Source organism: Lithobates pipiens, unplaced genomic scaffold (genome assembly GCF_037356315.1).
Source record: "Lithobates pipiens isolate NorthernLeopardFrog02 unplaced genomic scaffold, aLitPip1_a1.2 Scaffold_22, whole genome shotgun sequence".
Lineage (NCBI taxonomy): Eukaryota > Metazoa > Chordata > Amphibia > Anura > Ranidae > Lithobates > Lithobates pipiens.
The window spans coordinates 170,622,785-170,641,219 of record NW_027507784.1 but is presented as its reverse complement, the minus strand read 5'-3'; the positions used below and the strand labels follow the sequence as shown (position 1 = coordinate 170,641,219).

The 18,435-nt window shown below is 45.7% G+C and overlaps 1 protein-coding gene across 1 annotated transcript in view; it reads left to right on the top strand.

Annotated features, from left to right (window-relative positions):
• The window catches only part of QNG1 (Q-nucleotide N-glycosylase 1), a 70,639-nt gene that overhangs the window by 30,920 nt on the left and 21,284 nt on the right, over positions 1-18,435 (top strand). The window contains exon 3 of the mRNA XM_077448640.1: positions 9,462-9,721. Coding sequence (XP_077304766.1) covers positions 9,462-9,721 — 260 coding nt within the window. The remainder of the gene's footprint in view (positions 1-9,461; positions 9,722-18,435) is intronic.

Below are 18,435 nucleotides of genomic sequence, written 5' to 3'. Positions count from 1 at the left end.
ACATGGTGCCTGCCTTAAGTCACGCCCCTTGAGTACCTTTCCCCCCCCCCCCCCCCCTCCCCTCCAAGTTAAAAAAAAAAAAATTGACCTTTAGTCCGCATGCGAATGACATGGTATTCGGGAGAGGAGACTGCGATCACAGTCTGGCACTTGCCATACTCGGAGGAAGTTTGTAACACTTACAGTGTACAAGGCTTGGGCATCTGTCCTTACCCAACAAGGGTTTTTATAAAAGGCAGTCTGACACGCTAAAAATGTGAGTCCTTTCTTTTCATACATCAGGGGACACAGAGCAATAGTAACTACTATGTGGTTTATAGGGCCACTGATGGGTGATAGACACTGGCACGCCATAAGGCAAGAAGGGCACTCCCTATATAACCACTCCCACTATTGGGAGTCCTCCGTTTTTTCACCAGTGTCTAAGGTGTTGGTCACGAGTAAAGATGTGCTGTGCTGAGCTCCACTGGAAGCAATCCTTGCTGGTGCTAGCCATGCTGACCGATCCGTTCAGAGTGTCCTTTCATGGGCCAAAGGAATGATACCCGGGCCTCATGTCCGAATAAACAAGGTTTTGCTTGCGAATGCTGATTTTTAGAGAGCTGGACCCTGGGATCCAGTACTTTTTTTGGTAGTAAGGCCATAAAGTTTTACTGGCAGGGTGCTATGGCAGGTCCAGGCTTGTCGGTAACCTCTAGGTTCCCCTGTTCCTGAAGGTTTTGGAGCCCACCATGAAGGATGAAGATTGGGTTTATCTCAGATAACCCTGCAGCGGGGAAAGATAAGTGGAGATTTTCTTTATGAATTTCTCCTTTTTTAAGTTATGTTGTCATGCCTATGTGTCACCACTGGGGGCTGTATTGAGCACTCGCCACCTGATGCTGGAAACAGCGCTGTGTCAGAAGCCTTCATTCCTCCTCTCCTCCGGCCACAATAAGCAGATCTTCCGGTAAGAAAGGGGGGACTGGTTCTCCTGCGCCCCCAATGTTGGAATCTTCCCCATTTGGGGGACCTATATGCAGAGAGCAGTTTCTTTTTTTTAATAAAAAAACAAACCGTGCAGCCGCTCAATGGTGGTTTTTACCCCCGCCATATCAGCTGTTTGCAAGGTGCCTGAAGTCCGCCGCTCGTGCGGGAAAACACTTTTTTTCTTTTGAAAGAAGGGGGATTAATTAGGGTGGGGCTAACGGCGCCAGACGCTGGCCACATGTGGAGGAAGTTTCTAAAGCATTATGTGTGTGGCTGCTGCTGGCTGTGGAGGGACACATGAGCAGGAGGTTGGATTACTTCAGGTTTGGTGACACAGGCATTCCCTTTGACACTTTATTACTTTACCAGGCTAGGTATTAATGGCAGCTTATAGCGCTGGACTATAACCTACCAGTGTACATTCTTTTTGGTAGTGCCTCTGCTTTTGTGCTTCAGGCTATGAGTGGAAAAAGGACCAGGAACTCTTCTAAGGGTTCTAAAGGGTCAATGGTTTCACAACAAACTAAATCCATTTCCAAAAGAATGTCATCCTCCTCTGAGAGTGATGCGGCCGGTCAGATTGAGCCGTCAGTAGAGACTGTTGTTGCAGCTGCACTAGACACTTCAGTCCCTGTATATATAACACAGGAGGTTTTTTTTTTTCTTCTACCATTTGTAATTTGGAAAAGAAGATTGATGCTGTGATATCTCTCCATAGTGGGGCCAAATGTAGCAGATCCACATATAGTGCTCAGGACCCTCTTATTGAGGTGCAAGGGGCAGGGGATCAGGAAGATCTTCCAAGAGATTTGGAAGATACTAATATATCCTCTTCTGAGGATCCTAATATAGGAGTAGCATCACAAGACAGTTTGCTTGTGCACTCTCTTCCTAGATCGGTTCGTTCAACCTTTTTGCTGCCTGCAGAGCAGGCTCTTGATGAACCCACCTCTGATTTGGGATCATTAAAACCTCCCCCATCTGGGGATGCTTTTCCTATACATTCATGACTAAAAAAGCTTATGTATTCTGAATGGGAATTATTTGGATAAACAATATTTTCCTCCAAGAAATTCTCCTTGCTTTATCCTATGGAAGAGGATTGCTATAAGATATGGGGGGGGGGGGGGGGGGTTCCAGCAATTGATGCTGCAATTGCCTCAGTGAACAAGAGTCTCACATGTCCAGTGGATAATGTGCTAATGTTAAAGGATCCAACAGATAAAAAGTTGGGACTTCTTTCCAAAAGTAATGTCTTTAGGAAGTTCAGTAGCGCAGCCACTTCTTGCGGCAACTGGTGTATCTCAGTCCATTAAGGAACAGTTTTCGGAGATACTTAACCACTTCCCGACCGCCTCACGCCGATATACGTCGGCAGAAGCTCCGTGAGTCCGGTCGTGGGTCCCGCGGACTCGATCGCCACGGGGGTACCCACGGTTGCCTCACGGAGAGGAAGAACGGGAGATGCTAAAGTAAACAAGCATCTCCCTTTTTCTTCCTAGCAAAAGTGACACTGATCTCTGCTCCATGTGATTGGAGCAGAGATCAGTGATCTATAAAACAGCCACGACCCCCACAGTTAGCAATACGCCCCTAGGACACACTTAACCCCTACACTGCCTCCTATTGGTTAACCAATTCACTGCCAGTGTCATTTACACAGGAATAAGTGCATTTGTATAGCAATGATTGCTGTGTAAATGAAAACGGTCCTCCATAATGTCGCAGTCACGATAAAAGTTGCAGATCGCCGCCACTTAAAAAAAAAAATTATTAATGAAAATGCTATAAAAATATCCCCTATTTTGAAAACGCTATAACTTTTGCGCAAACCAATCGCTTATTGCGATTTTGGGGGGGGGTGAATGTAGAATATATATTGACCTAAACTGAGGAAAAAATTGTTATATTATATATTTTTGAGGGATATTTATTATAGCAAATAGTAAAAAAAGCTGCTTTTTTTATTTTTTTATTTTTATTTTTTTTAAATTGTCGCTTTTTTTGTTCATAGCACAAAAAATAAAAACCGCAGGGGTGATCAAATACCCACAAAAAGCTCTATTTGTGGGGGGGGGGATGTCAATTTTGGTTGGGAGCCACAGCACGTGACCACGCAATTGTCAGTTAAAGCGATGCAGTACCGAATCGCAAAAAGTGCTCTGGTCAGGAAGGGGGTAAATTCTTCCGGTGCTGAAGTGGTTAAAATAATGCCTGATCAGCAGGCCCAGCAATGGGCTGGTGTATCAGATGCACTAAGTTTCACAGTAGATGCTATGAAAGATTCTATCCTTCAAGCCTCAGGGCTTATGCTTGGAATAGTGCATTCTCGCAGTTCTGTGGCTGAAAAAAATTGGTCAGCCGAAGCACTGTGTAAAAAGCTCTTGGCCAGTTTCCCCTTTCATGGTGAATGGCTATTTGGAGACAATCTGGATAAATAAATCCAAAGGATCTCTAATGGGAAAAATTTTCTTTTACCAGTAAAGTTCAAACATTTCTCCTTCTTCTTTTTTTTTTTTTTTTTTTTTTTTTTTTTAAAGCGGGCTTCCTCACCTGTGCCAGGGGCATCAGCCTCTAGGCAGTCTCGACGGCCTCAAACATCAGGTTCAAGGGGAAGACCCCCAAGGGCAGCACCAGGGTCAAAAAAGATCTTGGGGCAGAAAGCCCACAAAGCAGAATGCTAAAGCCTCCTTATGAAGGGGCGCCCCCGCTCGCTTGGGTGGGGGGAAGGCTCCTGCAATGTTCAAAGATTTGGAAGGAACAATGTCAAGACAAATTGGTGGCTTTTTCAGTTTCTCTAGGTTATAGACTAGAGTTCAGAGAATTTCCGTCTCCTCGTTTTCTAAGATCAAATGTTCCCAGGGATCCAGAGAAAAAGAAGGCTCTGTCCTTTTTTTTTTTTTTTTTTTGTTTTTCTCTGGATCATCTATTATCCCAGTTGGTGATATCAGAGGTTCCCTTAGAGGAACAGAGCACAGGTTTTTATTCAAACCTTTTCACGGTTCCAAAACCAAACGGAGAGGCAAGACCCATTCTAGATCTCAAAGATCTGAATCAGCACTTAAAACATCCAATCCTTTTCGCATGGAGTCAATCCGATCAGTTGTTTCCATCCTGCAAGGAAGGGAGTTTTTGGCTTCAATCGATATCAAGGATGCATATCTCCACATGCCAATATTTCCCGCTCGCCAGAAATTTCTGCGCTTCGAAATAGAAAATCATAATTTTCAGTTTGTGGCCCTGCCATTCGGTCTAGCCACGGCACCACGGGTGTTCTCAAAGATTCTGGCACCTCCTTTAGCCAGATTAAGGGCTCAAGGCATAACGGTCCTGGCCTATTTAGACTATCTACTTTTAATAGATCATTCAGTCTCAGGTCTAAACCGGGGTCTGTTCACAGCTGTAAACTAGCTGGAATCTCTGGGTTGGATACTCAACCTAGAAAAATCCTCCTTAAAACCATCAAGGAGATTACAGTATTTGGGGCTGGTCATAGATACCGTACAGAAAAGGTATTCTTACCCCAGAGAAGAATCTGTTCCATTATAGGACTAATTCAACTTATCAAAACAAAGAAAAATCCTTCCATTTGGCTGTGCATGAGATTGTTGAGGAAAATGGTGGCCTCCTTCGAGGCCACCACTTGTGCACAGTTTCACTCAAGACTGCTACAACAAAACACCTTCCTGTCGGTCTGGAACAAAAAGATTTAGGCCTTGGATTTTCCAATACGCTTGGTTCCCGATGTACATCGGAGCCTAAATTTGTGGTTGATATCCAGCAACCTCCAAAATGGGAAATCTCTTCTGCCAGTATCCTGGGAAGTGATGACAACCGATGCCAGCCTTCTAGGCTGGGGAGCAGTCCTGGAAGAAGATTCTGTCCAGGGGAGATGGTCCAAGTTAGAGAGGACCTTGCCTATCAACATTTTGGCGATCCAGGTAGTACGTTTGGCCCTAGAATCTTGGACGGTCAGATTGTCCTGTCAAGATTCAGTCAAACAATGCCACGGCTGTGGCTTACATCAATCACCAGGGGGGCACGAGGAGTCGTGCAGCCCAAAAAGAGGTGAATCATGTTGTAGCTTGGGCAGAACACAACATTACTTGCCTATCGTCAATTTTCATTCCGGGAATAGAAAATTGGCAGGCGGACTACTTGAGTCGCCAACCATTATTTCCGGGAGAATGGTCTCTTCACCCCGACATCTTCCTAGCGATATGTCAGAGATGGGATATTCCGGACGTGGATCCGTTCGCGTCCAGATTCAACAACAAAGTCGACAACTTTGTGTCGAACGAGGGATCCACTAGCATGCGGAATAGACGCATTAGTCTTCCCATGGGATCAGTTTTCACTTCTCCGCAGGAACGAAAGGAGGTGATTCTGGTGGCCCAGAAGATCTTGGTTTGCCGAGATCATAAAGATGGAGGTAGGAGTCCCTTGGACTCTGCCATTATGGCCAGACCTTCTTGCACAAGGTTCAGTATTCCATCCTACCTTACAGATGCTAAATTTAACGGTTTGGCTATTGAAACCCACATTCTAAAGGATTGTGGGTTATCTCATTCGGTAGTGTCTACCTTGATTAATGCCAGGAAGCCAGCTTCCAGAATCATTCACTATAGAGTCTGGAAAGCATATGTTTCTTGGTGTGGATCCAGGGGTTGGCACCCCAGGAAGTATGTCATAGGTAGGATCCTTGATTTCCTGCAAATGGGATTAGAAATGAAACTGGCCTTGAGTACTATCAAGGACCAGATCTCAGCCTTGTCTGTGTTTTTTCAACGGCCTCTTACTTCCCATTCTCTAGTGCGTAGCTTTGTTCAGGGGATAACACTGATTAATCCCCCTATCAAGGCACTTCTAAATCCTTGGGATTTTAATTTGGTCTTATTGGCTTTGCAGAATCGGCCGTTTGAGCTTTTATAGGAAATTCCCTTGGTTCTTTTGACAAGAAAGATAATCTTTTTGGCTGCCATTTCTTCTGCTAGAAGAGTATAGGAACTAGCGGCTCTGTCTTGTAAAGAGCCATATTTGATCATGCATAAGGATAAAGTGGTTTTGCGTCCTCATCCTCAAAAGCAGTGACAGGTTTTAATTTAAACCAAGATATTATTCTTACTACTTTCTTCCCAGAGCCTCAATCTAGGGAAGAGAAGGCACTACATTCCCTTGATGTAGTAAGAGCGATCAGAGCCTATTTTACAGTGCCTTGCGAAAGTATTCGGCCCCCTTGAACTTTTCAACCTTTTGCCACATTTCAGGCTTCAAACATAAAGATATAAAATTTTAATTTTTTGTGAAGAATCACCAACAAGTGGGACACAGTTGTGAAGTGGAACGAAATCTATTGGATTTTTGAAACTTTTTTTAACTAATAAAAAATTGAAAAGTGGGGCGTGCAAAATTATTCGGCCCCCTTGCGTTAATACTTTGTAGAGCCACCTTTTGCTGCGATTACAGCTGCAAGTCGCTTGGGGTATGTCTCTATCAGTTTTGCACATCGAGAGACTGAAATTCTTGCCCATTCAAAACAGCTCGAGCTCAGTGAGGTTGGATGGAGAGTGTTTGTGAACAGCAATTTTCAGCTCTTTCCACACAGATTCTCGATTGGATTCAGGTCTGGACTTTGACTTGGCCATTCTAACACCTGGATACGTTTATTTGTGAACCATTCCTTTGTAGATTTTGCTGTATGTTTGGGATCATTGCAACTTGTTCTTCAGTTCATACATTTACATTTAAAGGTCATGAGGATATTTGCCTTTGGGCACAGGGTGCTGCAGTATGAGTCCTCTGGCCTCCTTTTTGCCCTACTTTTTTTTTTTTTTTGTTGTCTTCGACCCCCCCCCCCCCCCTCTTGTTGCAATTGCTATGGGACATCCCACATAGTAACTACTATGGCTCTGTGTCCCCTGATGTATGAAAAGAAAACAGAATTTTTAAAACGGCTTGCCTGTAAAATCCTTTTCTTTGATGTACATCAGGGGACACAGGGGTCCCTCTCTTCTTGGTATACACTTGTATTGCTTGGCTACAAACCTGAGGACTTCCAGTAGTGGGAGGGGTTATATAGGGAGTGCACTTCTTGCCTTAGGTGATGGACACTGGCACGCCCTATCAGTGGCCCTATAACCAACATAGTAACTACTATGGCTCTGTCTCCTGATGTACATCAAAGAAAAGGATTTTACAGGTAAGCTGTTTTAAAAATCCTGTTTACCCATAGGATGCAGCCACCGCACTCCTCCGGGGGGGGGGGGGGGGGGGGGTTGTTTTCTCCGCAGTATGAGGCTTATGGTAAAACTTTAGTGTTTTAACAGGAGTCTTTGTATAACAATCTGCTTACACCCAGCCCCAAAGAGAGAAACATCTTTGCTCAATTAGGAACCCCCTCCTGCTGCTGGGAGACACACATGCTGTTTAAAGCTGGACACAGAGCTGCTGAAACGTAACATACCTTGGTATGTGTATTTTTAGTCCCTCTAGTGGAGATTTTAAGGCATTGCAATGCAATGTTTTTCATATGGAACAAAAAGGCATAGGTGGACTTTTTACAGTTCCTAGGCTTCTTCTCCTGCCTTTTCCTCACTGCAGGATACTGCTGATAACGACTGATCCAAACTTCACCCATTACGGCCGGCTTAGTTAGGGACCCTGTCTTTGAGGGTTTACTACTTTAGGGGTTCCACTCCTTTTTGGACCTGTATAGCACCCCTCAGGCTCAACTATAGGTAATGTAGCATGCCCGAAAAAAAACTCCTGTAAGGTAGGTACTCCTGGAAGGAGGAGTGGTTATATAGGGGAGTGAACTTCCTGTATTTGGTGTACCAGTATCCTTCACCTGAAGGTGGCCCATAACCCATTAATTATTACTTTGGCTCTGTGTCACATGATGTACGATAAAGAAATACATACTTACTAGTCCATATGGAGTCCTTCGTTGTCCTTGCATCCCGGTGTTTCTTTTGTCACTGTGCTCCCACGCTACCATCTTGGCCCAATACTTGACACATGCACAGACACGTAGCAGGTCTCTGCCAGGTCTAAGGAACCTGGGAGGGCTGTGCCGCATGTCTGTGTATCTGAGGGGTTTCGTCTGAATACGCAGACATGCCATGTGACTTTGCCATTTCCCATAGAGTCCTGCTGCTTTCTGCACATGTGTGGGAGGTTTAATGTGATTCCACATCTCAGAAAAGATTAACCACTTTGCGTCGGGTGGACGTCCTGGGACGTCCTTGACATTCCGGGGGAATGATGCCTGTAGCTACAGACGACATTCAGATATTGTCTTTTTCAGCCGGCGATTCCCTCCACCATAAGAATGATTATAGCGGCTGTTCCACCGCTTGATCATTCTTGCGGGAGGGGGGTGGGGGATGTCCCCTCCGGTGCTTCTACAGACTCGCTTCTTCCGTCGGTGAGTCGGACACAGGATCTGCTGGCCCCCGGATGTTCATCATAGAGATTTCCGGCAGACCAAATGGTCGTCGGAGGCCGGGCGTGATGTTATGTTATCACACCCGGCCTCTGCATTCAAAAACTGGCGCCAACTCGGCTGGGAAGCCGTGATCGTGTGGGGGGGGGGGGGGGGGGTTTAGGCTTTCCAGCCTAGAGGTGAGATGTGGGGTCTTATTGACCCCATATCTCACTGCAAATAGGTCTGATCATGCCATATTCCTATTACAAGGGATTTTTACATTCCTTGTAATAGGAATAAAAGTAATCAAATTTTTTTTTTTTTTTTTTTTTTAAAGTGTCAAACTAAAAAAAAAAAGTAAAATTAACAAACAAAGCACCCCTCTCCCCGTGAGCTCATATGCAGAAGCGAACGCATATGTAAGTCCCGCCCACATATGAAAACGGTGTTCAAACCACACATGTTCTTGCCTCAAACGTTGGGGCGAGAGAAATGATTCTAGCCCTAGACCTCCTCTCTAACTCAAAACATGTAACCAGCAAAAAATGTTAAAGCGTCGCCTATGGGGATTTTTAAATACCAAAGTTTTAGCGCCATTCCATGAGCGTGTGCAATTTTGAAGCATGACATGTTGGATATCTATTTACTCGGCGTATCTTCATCATTCACATTATGCAAAAAAAAATTGGGCTAACTTTACTGTGTGGTGTGTATGTGGTGTTTTTTTTTTTTTCACTTGAAACTTTTTTTTTTTTTTTTCTGACAAAAAAAACGCGTTCGAAAAATTGCTGCGCAAATACTGTGCAAGATAAAAAGTTTCAACGCCTGCCATTGTATTCTCTAGGGTCTTTGCTAAAAAAAAAAAAAATAAGGTTTGGGGGTTCTATGTAATTTTCTAGCAGATAAATTATGAATTTTACATGTAGGAGAGAAATGTCAGAATTGGCCTGGGTGCGGAGTGGTTAAGGAATATTGTTGGTCATTTATGCATGCTGCTAAATATAAGTGTGTGTGTGTGTTTTATCAAAAAAAAATGCTAGTATTTAATATATCTTCATGTTTCTAGGGATTCCTCTTACCACTGCATCTTTTTATGCCAACATAACCATGGATCAACTGAAAAATATTCTGCGTAGCGATTCAGAGTTTCCCATCCCAATGATTGAAGAACGCCTGGAGATCCTTCACCAGACAGGAAAGATTCTCATGGAGAAATTTGGAGGCTCATACTTGAACTGTGTGAAAGCAAGTGAGAAGAGTGCTGTAAAGCTGATGCATCTGGTTGTGGAGAATTTCCCTTCCTACAGGGATGAAGGAGTCTTTCAGGTTTGTTTTGACCATATTTGTTTCTTAATGTGCAATTTTTCTTTATTAATGCAGAGCTCTGAGTATTGTCAGCTGCAGTATGACTTGACATGTTATCTTTTGCGTGGCAGGATCCATTCTTCTGTGTGAGGATTGCAGACCACCTTGCATTTAAAGCGGGGTCATGTTTAATTTTCTTCTATCGCCTTCCAGGCTGGCCCACCTGATAGATGAGGGCTCTTCCCTACAGGAAACACAATCAATTGACAGCTTCCCTTCCCCTTGATCCCCAGTATTGATTGTGTTTATCCCGGGCACAGCAGCATGTTTGCTTAAAGACCAAATAACCGAGGAGAGTTGGCTGGTCCCCTGTTGAGACATGTTCTAGGGAGGGCTGGACTAACCTGCAGGCTTGTCCTTCTCACAGGTTGCCCTTAAAGCTTCTATAGCGCTGTGGTCCCTGGAAGTGCGCGCCATCGCACCCTGTGAATAAAACTCTGCCGCTCTCTTCATTTCCTGAAATCATCTTGCAGGGAAGTGCTGCGCTCCAAGCCTCACTCTGGTACACAGGAAGTGGGTGGCGCCAGAGGAACAGCGTGACCCAGAAGTGATAAAAACTCAGGTACGAGAGCGGCAAGGAGGCAGACAGAGGCTGGCTCACAGTACCAGCAGCCCAGGACCCAGCCAAACTCATGGAACAGGAGGAAGGGATGGAGACTACAACTACGGGCAGATCCAAGTCACGGCTCAGTGAGTAGAAACCCCCCCCCCTTGGAAAGGGGGGGGTGGAGTGAGAAGTCCTGACTTCTAAGGGGTCTCAAAATTTCTGGGCCAGACAGAATAGGCTGGGCTTCACCAATTATTATTATTATTATTATTATTATTCAGGATTTATATAGCGCCAACAGTTTGCTCAGCGCTTTACAATATGAGGGCAGACAGTACACTTACAATACAAATCAATACAGGAGGGATCAGAGGGTCCTGCTCGTTAGAGCTTACAATCTAGAAGGGAGGGTCAAGTTGAAAAAAAAGGTAATAACTGTGGGGGGATGAGCTGATGGAGAAAATGAAAATACAGTTAGGTGTGAGTGGGGTAGGCTTCTCTGAAGAGAAGTGTTTTCAGGGATCGTCTAAAAGCTAATAAAGTAGGAGATGGGCAGACAGATTGGGGTAGGGCATTCCATAGGATTGGAGAGGCTTTGGAAAAGTCCTGGAGGCGAGTATGGGAGGAGGTGATGAGGGAGCTAGAGAGCAGGAGGTCTTGAGAGGAACGAAGAGAACGAGTAGGTTGATATTTAGAGACTAAGCTAGTGATGTAGCTGGGGGCATAGTTGTGGATGGCTTTGTATGTAGTTGTTAGTATTTTGAATTTAATTCTTTGGCTGAGCGGAAGCCAGTGGAGGGATTGACAGAGAGGAGTAGCAGACACCGAGCGATTGGTAAGGTGGATGAGTCTGGCAGCGGCACTCATGATGGATTGAAGAGGTGATAGACTATGTAGAGGTAAGCCAATGAGAAGGGAGTTGCAGTAGTCGAGGCGGGAGATGACCAGCGAGTGAATTAAGAGCTTTGTTGTGTCATTGGTTAGAAAGGGGCGTATTTTGGAGATGTTGCAGAGGTTGAGGCGGCAGGATTTGGACAGTAATTGGATGTGTTGCTTGAAGGAGAGTTCAGAGTCCAGGACTACACCTAGAACCTTGGTGTGAGGGGATGGGCTTATGGTTGTGCCATTGATTTTGACAGTGAGATCAGGGGAAGGGGCATATGGGGGAGGAAAAATTATAAGTTCGGTTTTGGATAGATTGAGTTTCTGGAAGTGATGTGACATCCAGACTGATATATCTGATAGTAAATTAGACAGAGGGAATGAGCTGAGGGGTAGAGAAATAGATTTGGGTGTCGTCAGCATAGAGGTGGTATTGGAAGCCGTGGGAGGCTATCAGTTGACCCAGGGAGGAGGTATAGATTGAAAATAGGAGTGGTCCAAGAACAGAACCTTGGGGGACCCCAACAGAGAAAGGAAGAGGAGAGGAGGAAGTAGAGTTGTAAGAAACGCTAAAGGTGCGGTTGGATAAGTAGGAAGAGAACCATCGTAGAGTACAGTCACGGAGACCAAAGGTGTGGAGTTTTTTGAGGAGGAGGGGGTGGTCAACCGTATCAAAGGCAGCAGAGGGGTCCAGGAGGAGGAGTACAGAATAATGTCGATTGGTTTTGGCCATTAGTAGATCGTTTGTTAGTTTTAGGAGAGCAGTTTCTGTGGAGTGTTGAGAACGAAATCCAGACTGAAGGGGATCAAGAAGGCTATTCTCAGCGAGGTGGACACTCAGTCGGTTGTAGACCAGACGTTCGAGTAGTTTGGATAAGAAGGAGAGCAAGGAGATGGGGCGTAGGTTGTTAGGATTGGATGGGTCCAGTGAGGGTTTTTTAAGTATGGGTTTGACAAGTGCATGTTTTAGAGAGTTGGGGAAGATGCCAGAAGAGAGGGAGAGATTGAATATGTGAGTTAGAGAGTGTAGCATAGAGCCAGAGGGTGAATGTAGCATTTGCAGGGGGGAAAGGGTCCAGAGGGCAGGTGGTAAGGTGGACGTTACCAAGTAGTTTAGCAATCACCTTACCCTTTTCCCATCCTCCCCAGTACAAGCCTGCAGTTAGGGGGAGACAGTAAAATTACATGTATGCTCTATCTCCTGTCTTACAGAATCCCCCAGCAGAACCCAGGTGGCCCCAGATAAACTGCCTCCTGCCGCAGCATGCATAGCTCCTCAAAGAAATGTGGGTACTGTAAGGATAAGCTCCCAAAGTCCCATTCCAAGCCCTTTTGCTATAAGTGTATTAATAAATTGGCAGGGAAAGAGGCCTCCTACCTTACATCTATGCAGATGGAAATACTGGCTATAGTCAAATCTTTCCATGAAGCTGTTGGGCAGTCAACCCAAGGCCCTGACCCAAAGGAGATGCCCGTAGAGAAGGCCCATCTCACAGGAGAGTCTCTTCAGAGGGGGTCCCAGTGCTCTCTTCCCACCCTCACAGTCACTACCTCTAGCTCAGGTAGAGGAGGGTCGGGGGGGAGGGTGGGTGGAAAGCCAGTTCAGGTCAGACCACAACTCAGATGGGGAGGTGGATCCAGACCAGCTAAGTGAGACACAGGAGGATGCAAGGTTAAGGAGACACCTCTTCACCCTGGAGGATCTGGATGGACTCCTGCAGGTGATATGCCATGGAGGAGATTCCAGAGACCACTAGCATGACCGCTGCACAGGACAAGTTTTATAGGGGGCTGAGCAAGGCTCAATCCAGGGTGTTCCCACTCCTTCAGTGTCTAAAGGATCTGATCCTACAGGAATGAAGGGAACCTGAAAGGAGAATTGTCAGACCAAAAAAACTTAAGAGACATTCTTTAAACTAAAGACTGGATATCGCTCTGTCTCAAGTCACCAAGCAGTCTGACCTCTCCTTTGAGGAAGCAGGCAGTATTACGGATATGATGGACCGTAGATCAGAGTCCCTCCTTAGCCCACGTACACACAGTCGGAGATTTTGCCAACCAAATCCGTCGGATTTTGCCCGTCGGATTTAGTCCGACGGATTGTGTCCGAAACTGTTGCATACACACGGTCGGGCCAAGTTGGCGAAAAATCCGATCTTTCAGAACGTGATGACGTAATTTCGTTACGATGGGACTACATTCAGGCTAGTAGCCAATAGCTTTGATGTAGGAATTTGATCTGAGCATGCGTGGCACTTGGTCCGATGAAAATGCTATACACATGATCGGATTAGGTCCGTCCGGCCCAGTTGGTCAGGAAATATTTCCAACATGTTGGAAAATTGGGTCGGACGGAGATTCGGACGGAATCAGTCCGATGCATACCACACACAGTCGGATTATCTGACGACACGGTCCGATAAGACTCATTCCGACAGATTCTCCGACCGTGTGTACAAGGGCTTAGACAGGTTTGGGATGCAAATACGTCAGCCATGGGTCCAGCCTTAGCATCAGCCTGTGTAGCCAGGAATGCAGTTTTCTGGGTGGAGAAACTGACCAAACACCTCTCGCAGGAATGGTAATAGGATGACATCCTTGACTCCCTATCAGTGATCGGAGGCTGTCGCTTAACTTGCAGATGCCGCAGTTGAGTCTGCAAGAGCGTCGCCTAAAACGGCCTCATTAATCAACTCGGCTAGAAGAGCTGTCTGGATTAAAGCCTGGGAAGGCGTTGTTACATCAAATGATAAACTGTGCGGCCTTTCCTTTCAGAGCTCATTGCTGTTTTGGTCAGGGCCTGAGCGAATTTCTGTCTAGGTCCTAAGAAAAGGGTAAAAACAATTCCCAGTAAAACCCAAAAAGGAAAAACGTAAGAACCTTTTTCGTGGCCCCCCCTGGGGCAACCGCAGAGTAGAGCCAAAAAGCCCAACAGAAGGTGGGGCAGGCGAAACAATTTAATGTTTTTCTCCCCCAAAGTTGGCGCCAAAGAGACTAAGTGACGCCAAGATCGTGGGGGGGGGGGGGGATTGGTCGGCTGTACCACTTTGTCCCCCAGTGGGAAAAGATATCAGACAGCACTCACATCTGCCAGATCCTGCAAGAAGGTTAGTGCTTGGAATTTTCGGCAAAACCACCTGGCAGTTCAGAGCCTTTCCATTTGAGTTAACAGCCAGCCCAAGGATTTTTACAAAAATCCTAGTGAAGGCAGTAGCCCTTCTGCATCTCCAGGGTACAGTGCCTTGGAAAGTATTCACCCCCTTGGCATTTTTAGTGTTTTGCCTCACAACCTGTAATTTAACATGGATTGTTTGAGAATTTGTATAATTTAATTTACAGAACATGCTCCCAACTTTGAAGAGTGTGGTGTGTGTGTTTGCTTCACAATAAAAAAAAAATAAAAAAAAATAAAACAAATAAAACAAAATAACAGAAAAAGTCAATGTGCATAACTTCAATCCCCCCCCCCCCCCAAAGTCAATACTTTGTAGAGCCACCTTTCGCGGCTGTCACAGTTCCAAGTCGCTTTGGATAAGTCTCTATGAGCTTGCCACATCTTACCACTGGGATGGATTTTTGCCCATTCCTTCTTGCAAAACTGCTCCAGCTCCTTCAAGTTTCATGGTTTGCGCTTGTGACCAGCAATCCTTAAGTCTGACCACAGATTTTCTTTTGGCTTGTGGTCTGGGCCTTGACTAGGCCATTCCAACACATTTCCATGTTTCCCCTTAAACTGCTCAAGTGTTGCTTTAGCAGTGTGTTTGGGGTCATTGGTTTGCTGGAAGGTGAACCTCTGTCCTAGCCTCATCGTACACAGAGTGGTACAGGTTTTGCTCAAGAATATCCCTGTATTTAGCACATCCATCTTTCCGTCAACTCTGACCAGTTTCCCAGTCCCGACTGCTGAAAAACATCCCCACAGCATGATGCTGCCACCACCATTTTTCACTGTGGGGATGGTGTTCTTTGGGTGATGTATTGGGTTTGCGCCAGACATAGCGTTTTCTTTGGCCAAAAAGTCCAATTTTAGTCTCCTCAGACCAGAGCACCTTCCTCCATAAATTTTTGTGAGTCTCTACATGCCTTTTCGCAAACTCAAAACTTGAAATTTTTTGTTTTTTGCTGAAAGTAATGTCTTTCTTCTGGCTACTCTGCCATAAAGCCCAACTCTATGGAGTGTACGGCTTATTGTCGTCCTATGTACAGATACTCCAGTCTGCTGTTGAACTCTGCAGCTCCTCCAGGGTTACCTTAGGTCTCTGTGCTACACCTCCGATTAATGCCCTCCTTGTCCGGTCCGTGAGCTTTGGTGTGCGGCCGTCTCTTGGCAGGTTTGCTGTTGTGCCATGTTCTTTCCATTTGGTTATGATTTGATTGTGCTCCTAGGGATCATCAAAGATTTGGATATTTCTCGAATCGCCTTTCAGGACAACCCCGGAGAGAGTGTAGCTCCACCTTCTTCTCAGGAAACACATGCCCACTTTAAAAACTCTCCCTCTTCCATGGATTCAGTTAGGGGTTAGAAGTAGCTATGGCTGATCTGAAACAGTTTTGAGTGTGTGTGTTTTTTTTGTTTGTTTGTTTTTTATTTCTTTGTTTCTCATGTATATTTGTATTGTTGGGTTCTTTTGTAGGACCTGCTATTTTGTTTCTTATGTTTTGCAGTGATTACTCTGTACACAGACAATTACAAATCTCCTGAAGAAGCTATATACTTTAGCGAAACACGTCGAATAACATTTTTGTATAGTAATACAATATATCCTTGAATAATTTTGTTGGATCTTTAATGTTTTTTTTTCAAAGATTGCTATCTTTTTTTTTTAACCTATGTACAATAACTTTTTTACTATACGTGTTATAGTTTATTTGTTTTGGGTCCTTAAGTCACCTCTCTCCCAATTCTATTTCTTTATCATACATCATAGGACACAGAGTCTCAAGTAATTACTTGGTGGGTTATAGGCCTACCTTCAGGTGTTGACACTGGTATAACCAATACAGGAAGTTGACTCCCCTATATAACCCCTCCTCCTTCCAGGAGCACTCAGTTTTTTCGCCAGTGTCTAAGGTGTTGGACACAAGTGAAGATGTGCTCTAAAGGAGCTCCAGGAGGGATAAATGCTGGATTTAAAGAAACCTCCACAATCAGATCCATCCTCGCCACTGAGGCCATAGGATGGTACCTGGACCTCGATGCAAGAACGAGGTTTTGCCTGTAATGCTTCTCTTTGAGAGCTGGACCCTAGGAACCAGGACACTTTTTGATTTGCTACATTTCCTAAAGCTGTCCTGAGGGGTGCTATACAAGGCCCAAAGGAGCGCAACCCCTTTTAAAAGGGCCCCAGTCTTTGAGCGTGTTTAAACGCAGCCCGCCGTGATGGGTGAAAGTAGGATCTGTCTGTTAAAGTACTGCTGCAGTATCCTGCAGCGAGGACAAGGTAAGGGAAGAAGCTTTGCTTTTTCCTTCAATATACCTTATATGCCTTTATAAATGTCTCCTCTATAAGGAGTAACTTACACTACCTATGATGTGTCTTGGTGCAGCTCTGTCTCAGAACATGTGTGGTCCCAGTGGCAGAGGGGGGTTCGAGCGGCCCCTCCCCCCTCCTGAGCCGTACCAGGCCGCGTGCCCTCAACTTGGGGGGGTGCCCTCAACATGGGGACAAGGTGCTTTGGGATGCCCTCAACATGGGGACAAGGTGCTTTGGGGTGGGGGGGCCGCGTGGCCCCCCCACCCCAAAGCACCTTGTCCCCATGTTGATGAGGACAAGGGCCTCTTCCCGACAACCCTGGCCGTTGGTTGTCAAGGTCTGCGGGCGGGGGGCTTATCGGAATCCGTGAGCCCCCTTTAATAGGGGGGCCCCCCACCCTATTGGAATGAGTATGGGGTACAATGTACCACTACCCATTCACCTGTGAAAAAAAAGTAAAAAAAAAAAAAACACAACACACAAGGTGTGTTTAAAAATAGTTTATTGCACAGCTCCGGGGGTCTTCTTCTGTCTTCAGGGGTCTTCTCGCCGGAATCCTCTGCTATCTTCTGCTCTTTTGCTAGCTCTTTCACTAGCGGAGGAGCCCGGCTTTTTTCTTCGCCGCTGCCCTCTTCTACCGACTTCGTGGGTCTTGACCCCCTCTTCGGCTCTTCTTGCCGGGACACCGCGCCTTCTTCTAGCTCTTTTACAAGCAATGGCCCGGTCTTCTGTCGCCGCTGTCTTCTGGCCTTCTGTTCTTCTCTTCTGGAGATGTTGCCTCGTCGCTCTCTCCGGTCACAATGACAGGGACGCGGCGTTGCGGCAACTTATATAGGGACATCACCGGATGATGTCTCCGCCCATTATGATGTCACAGTCCCAGAGGATGCTAGATGAGGATGCCAGAGGAGTTAGTAACTCCTTTTCCAGTGGTCTTCCAGGACAGCATGATCCCACCCTTGAATTGCGTTGATGTATTAATGTTATGACCTATTATGGTTATTTTTCAGTTGTATCCTTTGGTTCTTGGTAAATGACTGGCCAGGGACCTGAGGGAATGCCTTTTGAACTGTGGAAATGTGTTTCCTGTGGCAATGGGAGGGACTCCATCTTTCAAGGGCTGTCCTGAAAGACCACTGGAAAAGGAGCTACCAGTAAGTCTAACTCCGGTTTTCTCCTTGGCAGGTTCAGTGGCTCAACCTGCAGTGGAGGTAATTGGGGTATGCCAATCCTTGAGACCATTTGAAACAGGTGCTCAAGGTTTTCCCTGAACAGCAGGCCCAGGAGTTAACCGAGCTGCCAGGGGCTTTGTTTTTTTGCAATTGACACAATCAGAGATTCTATTCCTCAAACCTCTCATCTTACGCTTGGGTTGGTACGTATGCGTATAATCTTATGGTTGAAAAGTTAATCAGCCGAAGCGCCATGCAAAAAGCTCCTGGCTGGTTTTCCTTTCCATGGTGAAAAGCTGTTTGGGGATGATTTGAATCTATCCAAAAGATATCAAGTTAGAAAAGTACAATTTTGCCAGTTAAAGAGTAAACTTCCCTCATTTAAACAGGCTCTTTCTTCAGTGCCAGGGGCATCAGCTTCCAGGCAGTAGAAACAGCCTCCGTCAGGTTCAAGAGGTAAACCTCAGGGTCATCCCCAGGTACAAAAGAAGTCCTGGGGGAGGAAACCTACAAGACAGAATGCTAAAGCCTCTTTATGAAGGGGCGCCCCCGCTTGTTCGAGTGGGGGGAAGACTTCTGCAGTTCTCAGAGGTCTGGCAG